This window comes from Gekko japonicus, unplaced genomic scaffold (genome assembly GCF_001447785.1).
Source record: "Gekko japonicus isolate JY-2015 unplaced genomic scaffold, Gekko_japonicus_V1.1 scaffold7557, whole genome shotgun sequence".
In the NCBI taxonomy this organism is placed as follows: domain Eukaryota; kingdom Metazoa; phylum Chordata; class Lepidosauria; order Squamata; family Gekkonidae; genus Gekko; species Gekko japonicus.
In genome coordinates, this window is record NW_015162699.1 from 3945 (window position 1) to 12129 (window position 8185).

At 45.3% G+C, this 8185-nt stretch overlaps 1 protein-coding gene across 1 annotated transcript in view; it reads left to right on the top strand.

The window, feature by feature from the left end:
* The window catches only part of USP50 (ubiquitin specific peptidase 50), a 5256-nt gene extending 638 nt beyond the window's left edge, over nucleotides 1–4618 (top strand). Inside the window, exons 2-5 of the mRNA XM_015406527.1 lie at nucleotides 899–1105; nucleotides 2300–2442; nucleotides 3100–3232; nucleotides 4210–4618. Coding sequence (XP_015262013.1) covers nucleotides 899–1105; nucleotides 2300–2442; nucleotides 3100–3232; nucleotides 4210–4392 — 666 coding nt within the window. The 3' untranslated portion in view covers nucleotides 4393–4618. The remainder of the gene's footprint in view (nucleotides 1–898; nucleotides 1106–2299; nucleotides 2443–3099; nucleotides 3233–4209) is intronic.
* Nucleotides 4619–8185: the final 3567 nt, after the last annotated feature.

Sequence of the window (8185 nt, forward strand, 5' to 3'; positions counted from 1 at the left end):
AGGAGAGGATAACCGCATCGTCCGCGTAAAGCAAAACCGGAACTGGAGTCATGTTTAATTTGGGCGGGTGGCCATTAACCCTATCCAAGGAAGATGACAAATCAGAAATAAAGAGGTTAAAAAGTGAAGGGGCAAGAACGCACCCTTGTTTAACCCCTTTGGAAACACTTATTTCCTTGGTAAGGGAACCTTTCCCGTCAAATCTCACCTGACAGAAGTTGGACGTATGCAGTTTCCGAATCAAAAATAAGAGGCGCTTGTCAATCCCCAATTTAAGAAGTTTATCCCACAATAAAGATCTATTGACAAGAGTCAAAAGCTTTGCGGAGATCCACAAAAGCTGCATAAAGCTTACTACGCAGATGGCGGGAGTACTTCTCAGCTAGAAAAGCTAGAGTGGTACAATGATCAAGAGTGGATTGATTCGCTGTAAAGCCGGTTTGTTCTCGCCCGGGGAGATTCTGGTCTGCCATCCATTTAGTTAATTTGACAAGCAAATGTTTAGCGTATAGCTTCCCCAAAACAGAAAGCAGACTAATGGGTCTATAATTGTCAATATTATTGGGATCCCCTTTCTTAAAAATTGGGATGACAACAGCACTCAGCCAGGAGTTAGGAAGAATACCAAACTGATCAATCAAAGTAAACAGGTGGGCTAAGGAACGGGACCACCAATTAATGTTGCCTTTCAGTATCTCCGCAGGGAGCCCATCTAGGCCGGGGGCCTTATTAGACTTGAGAGAGCCAATTAGTTCCACAATTTCGTCCTGTAAATCATTATATGAAGACACAAGTGCATACTAGCAGAGTGTGTTTTGTTCTAACGCGGTGTTTCTTTATGTTTGTCTAGTCCTGAGAGGGCAGCATGACTGATAGGTGGCTTTGTTCTTTCTTGCAGTCGACTAAGAGGAGGAACCAGGGCACCACATCAACGGCTTGGGAGTCTAGACCTTCTGTCACGGAGTCCTCCATAATCACCCGTCTTTTTGAAGGACACCTCAGCTACTACATCATGTGTTTGGAATGTCAAACCACCACCTACAAAAATGAGATCTTCACTGTTTTATCTCTCCCTATCCCTTATGAGACTGAATGCTCACTAGAGGTATGGCTTTTTCCTGCTCGAGAAATATGGCTTAGGTTCTCTTCTCTCTGGATGTCTGATGACGGTGGCAGTTACTACTTGCCCTGTTTTTTCCTCCTATGCATCACTTCATGCACAGAAGTCTTTCTTATGCAACAGGATGCTCAGACCCTGACTGGAGAACCCCATGCATTGATACATAGTGGAATGTGCCCCTCATGCATGGAGTGGAGCAAAAGCACACTTCCCCTCTCTCTTCAGCTGTCCTGACTCCAAAGTTTATGTGTGGGCATAATAAATCCGGTGGGCACTGATCTACATCATAGGGTCCAGGTGGGCTTCTTTTGCATGTACAAACCAGGTGCCTCCGTCAGATGTTTATCTTGTTCTCTCTTCAGTGAGCACAGGGGTGATGTACAGGGTTCTCCTCTCTTCCCTCTTGTCCTCACAACAGCCCTGCAAAGTAGGTTAGATGGAGAGGGACTGGTGCAGGCTGTTGGCAATCTCAGTGGTAGAGGGGAGATTTGAACCTGGGTCTTTCTGAGCCTAGCTTAGTACTCTTACCACTGCTTCGCACTGGCTCTTGTACACTAGATGTGTCAGCGTCCCCAAGTCCACCGTATTTTCAGTCTGGAAAGCAACTCCCCCACATGCTGTGGTCCCACTCAGGATTGGGCCCCTGTAGCTTTTGTAAACAGTAGTTGATGGCAAAGACATCCCCATGCTGGACGCTTAAAAGTTTAGTTGGGCTCTCAGCAGCAGCTGCAAATACCCAACCCCAGGAAATGCCTGTAATTGAAAGCACCCTTCTGTACATGCACTTCCCAACTGAGGGTGTTTCACTGGGTGCACTGCTTTTGGAAAGGCTGAATTTAACCAGTCATGCTTAGAAATTTCACCTAGACACCCTTAAAAAAAAACCCATTCAAAATCACTATCCACAAACTAACTTCCTCCAGACCAAGGAGCTTTCCTCTCTAGGAAGAGCCCGTTGCTGGAAGGAAGGTCTGTGGGATGAAGCGAAGGATCTTGGGGACACCGACAGAAGGTGGCTCCATGCTCAGCCGAGCAGGGTGGCGGGATATAACTCAAGGCCTTTGGCAGCTCCCCTTCTTCACCACCACAGCAACATCCTGCAGGCAGGATCTCAAGGGAGTGAACCATGAAAGAACTGAGGATGCCCACCTGTCTCATGGAAACTTTTTGGGTCCTCAGGACTGCCTGGAATGCTTCTTTCAGCAAGACATGCTGACTTGGAACAACCAGATCACCTGTTCCTGCTGCGGGACAAAGCAAGACGCTGCAGTGAAAGCCAGCATAGCCAAGGCACCCAAGATAGTGATCTTTCACCTGAAGAGGTACAGGACTTGCCCTTTGGATCATTTACAAGATTTCCCCCACACCGATTGGGAGAGTGTTACTAACCCGTGGTCGGCTGCTTTTTAAATGTTTAGTCAAGATGATCAGTCTAGATGATCAGACTAGACCTCCCTTTACTGAGATGTGAAATGAATTCAGTAAAATATCTTCATCTCCAGCTAAAGGCAAAGATTAAATACAACCTCATCCAAGGTTAATGTCTAGGGCTGCTTGCCAATATAATTTTTTTTGCTCATTTATGGTTCCCAATAATGCTGACAACAGCAAAGATATACTTGAATTGCTCTGTCTGAGACAAGAGAGAGCTGTCCTGCAACAGCTCTTGTCTCTTGCTGTGCTTTGGTTTAGGACATTTCCACCAAGGGAAAACTCTGATGTGAGCAGCATGTGAACAAATGAACAGTACGGCAGCCCACATTTCTCTGTATAAACTCTGATTTGTAGAAAAGGATGTAAAAATGTGTATCAACGTTTGTATCAAAGTTTATCACGGTTCCATATAGCTCAAGTTTTAGGGCCTGGAAATATGCTCAAGTTATTATATCTATTAATTTGGATGCTTGCAACATAGCAACCAGCTCCCCAACCTGAAAAAAAGAACTCAGTTGTTTAAAAAGGCCTTTCTTTATTTTCAGGTTTGATTGTCAAGGAAGTTACAAAAAGAAACTGAAAACTGACATCTACTACCCTCTAAACAACTTGGATCTGTCCCCCTATATCTATCCACTCTTTCGGAAAAATCCAAAATACAGCTTATTTGCTGTGGTGGTAAGTGATTTCAACGTCTGGACAGATAAAAGAACACTGTAATTCTGCAAATCCCCCCCCCCCCCCAGCTGAAAGCAGATGCAGGTAAGTCAGAGGTGAATCAGTAGGGATGGAATGCTTAACTCTTTCCTTCTCTGTCATCTGAAACTCACACCTTCTGGCAGGTGCTTTACTCCCTGAGAGGAATTGTCTCCCTTGGGGACCCTCAAATCCAAGAAACTTACTGGGTGGTCTCAGGCAAGCAGTTCTTGCTGTTTGGCTCACCTACCCTACTGGATTTACTTATGGTACAATCCTATGCCAAGTTACTGCAGTTAAAGCCCATTGGTACCTAGGGGGTTAGATGGGAGTAATTCTGCACCGGACTGCACTACTATCTTGCTGTCATGCCCCTTGAAAACTTTACTGAAAGAAAAGAAGTAAACTGTGCTATCAAGTCGTAACTGACTCATGGCAACCCCATGAAGTTCCACCTTATGGGGTTTTCAAAGCATGAGCAGAGGTGGTTTGCCATTGCCTTCCTCTGCAGAGTCTTTCTCAGTGGCTTCCCATCCATGCATCAACCCCGCTTCGCTTCCAAGTTCTGTGAAGATCGGGCTAGTCTGGCCTGTGAATAGAAGCTACTGACAGCAAAGCTGTAAATAAATAAATATCCATGTGTGCTGCCCTGAAACCTTAGCAGGAAATGTAAGATAAGAATGACTGAAAAGAATAAGAAAAAACATACGGGGGGGGGGCTCTCAGAGCTGGGGCTGAAGAGCTCAATGTCTAAGTATGAATGGCTGCATGAAATCTGTTTCCCCTGACAAGGCTGCGTTTTGCATATTCCTGGTGGCTCATTTGGACTTTTTTTGGTTTTCCTCATGACTCGCATTTCTGAAGCGCACCAAGCATATCCTAATCCCACTGACTGGAATGCCAGTCATAAAGTGCCTACTCTCACAGAGCTTTGATTTACTGTTGTTTGTTTGTGGCAGAATCATTTTGGAGATCTAGATGGCGGCCACTACACCGCATTCTGCAAGCACACCGTCTCCCAGAGCTGGTACAACTTTGATGACTCTCAAATCAGTGAGATTCCAGAATCTGCTCTCCAGACTCCTGCAGCTTATCTCCTGTTCTACAGCAACCAAAGTTTCTCTGTGCCAGTGAAAAACTAAAGTGGTTAAGAACACACAGAACAAGTATGAAGCAGCGACGCTGTTAGCATGAACGTGCAGACAGCTGGTGAGTCGGGTTTTGAGTGATCATTCAAAGAAGCGCCATCTGCATTTCTTTCACTGTGTTTTGTCTGTAAGAAAGTGAATCGGAAACCAGTCCAGGCAGCACTGCTGTTTTCTGCAGTGAAGTGACAGATGCTGGATGTGAACACGGTTTTATTAATTCTCCACGTGATGTAGCATAGTCCAAGTTAAATAAACGGTTCCTGGACAACCACAGTGGAAGAGTTGGTTTTTATTGTGACAGAATCCAAGATGAACTATATATATATTTTAGTAGCTTACCCACAACAAACCTGGAGGTAGAAGACAGGAAGAAGGCAGAGGACAAAACTAATCTTTTAATACAAATGCATGGCTAGTGAGAACCTGGCTCTGCAAGCAGCTGTCTTTACATTCAGTGACAAAGAATTTTTCTTGGTCATCAAACTGGCCTTGATAGATCAGTTGGTGGGGGGTGGGGGCTTAAACCTCAGGAAAGGGGTGGGGGCACTTGCCCTAGGCTCCCATCTATACCCTCTGCCTCCCCAGGTAGCTACAAGTGTGATCGGGGCTGGGCAGGACATCAGTCAAGGCTCTACCCTCTCATTGCTAAACTTACTTGGCCATTTGTTAGTCAAAAACCAAACTGAGGTCTGTACCAACTCTTCTCCCCTGTGCAAGAGACAGCCAAACATCTCAGTCTGAAATGAACAGACATTTAATGGTCTACTTTCAAATACTTTTCTCAAGATTTTAATGCATGAATACATGAAATTCTTATATTAAATACTAAAAAGGAAAAGTCATCTCAATTCTTCAGAATACATTAATGTGTGCACAGACTGATAAAAGCTCAACAGAAAAATACAGCTCTGCCCTTCCCTATCTGTAAGAATTAAAGTTATTTTGACAAAACAAAAAGAAGCCAACCTTCCTATTCTAGTAGTGCTCACCAAAGGACCACATACCTCTTATATACAATAGTTTAGATGTGCAAGTATGCAATCAATATATACACATTACATTCCTACCTGTTTACATCATTTCTAAGATATTCACAGTAGAATCAAGCTTTTAAGGTTAGAAGTGTGAAAAGGCCATAAACGTGGAGAGAGAAAATTAAAAGATATGTTTTGGGTTTTGGGACATCTCACAAACCCTGTATGTTAAATGGCTTTAGAATGGCTAAGCTAGATCTATAGTTTTGGAGCAGCATTACAAAATCAAACTTTTGAAATGAACTGTTTTGTACTAAACAGCCTTGTTAACCACTGGCTTTTGGGATGTTAAGCAACAGCGCTAAGAGGAAAGAGGGTCTTGGCGGAGAAACTGCTGCAGCCGTCTCCTTACTCAGCCGGTGACCTTATACGTGGCGTGGCTCAGTGCGTTATGGTGCATTTATTTTCAGAAAAAGTGACAGAGACCAACCATCTCCAGTAATGTTGCTTTATGTGGCTAGGTCAGCCGCTCGCTGTTCAAAAGAAGTATAAAAAAGGATATAAGCAGCTGAGGACTTAACCGACGATGAGGAGATGTCAGACACTTCATGGTCATCAAATCTGTACCATCGCTGCTTGGCAGCGTTTTTACAGTACGCTGTGTAGTGTCCTCCATCCAGCCCTCCATAGTGATTCTAAGGGGAACAGGAAGAAGAAGAAGAAGAAGAGATGGATTTATACATACCCCATTCACTAGAAGTCTCAGAGCAGCTGACAATCTCCTTCCCTTCCGCTCCCCACAACAGACACCCTGTGAGGTAGGTGGGGATGAGAGAGCGCTGAGAGAACTGTTCTTGAGAGAACAGCTCTGAGAGAACTGTGACTGGCCCAAGGTCACCCAGCAGGCTTCTTGTGGAGGAGTGGGGAGGAGTAGTGCTCTTAACCACTACACCAAACTTAGTTCACTTGCTTTTTGGCCTGAAAGCTCAAAAATCAGAGATAAATTGTTCTGCAAATTGAGCCAGAGATTATAACAGTTATAGGATCCCCTCTGCCCAGGGCTCTACAGATTTGGTACATTCAAGCGGCAATTAAAAGCAAAAAAACAACAACCCTGTTCATATGAATTAACCAGCTGGGGGAGAGGGCATGCTACATCTTTGCAGTTCTTTACTTGTATGAATTCACTAGCAGATAAGGTACAAAACAAACATGCCAAAAGGAGAGGAGAGAAGACCCTACAAGAACTAACCATCAAAAAGATGAAGGCCCTCCAAAGTGGTATAAAAAACATGATCACATTCAGTAGATCACTGAATAAGATTCAGCTAAGAACTCCTAGGTTGGCAGGAGCTGCGGTGGCTCAAGTGGTTAAGACGCTGAACTGCAGGCTGTGGAAGGTCAGTAGTTCAGCAGTTCGAGACCCGAGTTGCCGCATGACAGAGTGAGCTCCCGTCTCTAGTTCCAGCTCCTGCCAACCTAGCAGTTCGAAAGCAAGACATTGCAAGTAGATAAATAGATACAAATGGAAGGTAACAGCGTTCCGTGCGCCTTGGTGTTTAGTCATGCCGGCCACATGACCACGGAAACGTCTTCGGACAGCGCTGGCTCTTCGGCTTTGAAACGGAGATGAGCACCGCAACCCTAGAGTCGGACTCGACTGGCTTTCGAGCAAGGGAAACCTTTACCTTTACCTTAAGAACAAGCCACAAAAACATAAGAAGAAAACTGGAGATTATCTACATTACTATTACAAGTCTCAGCTCATACTTTGCAAGGCACAAAGCTGTGGAGTCACTTACAGATACTGCAAAGAGGTTGTATCTCCTCAAGTTGCTCTTTGGACCAATAACGTATTGCTGCAGGTCAAGGCTTTCCAGAGGGAAATCGACAGATGTTTGTAGCTTTTGCTTCCATCGTCCATCATAGGAAAATCTAGGGAGGACCAAAAAGGAATCTGATTTGCTAAAATATGAGTCTACTGAAGAAAAGGAACAACAGCAGCAAACCCTTATGGAGACAAGATTCCTAAAAATGGAAAAGCAGGTTGCTTACCAGTAACTGGTGATCTTCGAGTGGTCATCTGTGCATTCACACCCATGGGATCTAGTGCGCACGCGCTGGATCGATCAGTGCTGTAGCAAGCTCTTTTAACGGATTTTCGCACCCAGTCCCTCGGGCATGCGCAGGAACCCCACCGCGCATGCCCAGAGGGGTGGGCGCGGACATCCCGCCAGTTCCTACAAACCGGCGCAAATCAACCCCCAATAAAAATGTAGAAGCTGACAGCAGCGGGGAAGGAGGGCAGGTGGTGTGAATGCACAGATGACCACTCGAAGATCATCAGTTACTGGTAAGCAACCTGCTTATCTTCTATGTGGTCTCTGTGCTTCACACCCATGGGAGATTAGCGAGCAGTAGCCTACCTGGAGGAGGGTGCTGGCAGGTCTTTTACTGTGTAGCCAAAGACAGAATGTGACGTCCCATGTTGGAATTGGTGTTCATATGGACGTCTAGGGCGTAATGCCTTATGAAGGTATTAGGCGTGGCCCACGTAGCAGCTTTGCAAATGTCCGTCAGTGGCACTCCCTGAAGGAAGGCAGTGGAAGTCGCGACAGCCCTGGTAGAATGAGCCCTGATAGGGCCAGGCAATGGCTGTTTGGCGATCTGGTAACACAGACGGATGAGACCCACAATCCACTTTGACAGGCGCTGGGCCGTGATTCGAGTGCCCAGTCGTGCTGACGCGTAAGAGATGAACAGTTGTGAGTCTCGTCTAGTCGGGTGTGTTTTATTGAGGTAGAACAGGAAAG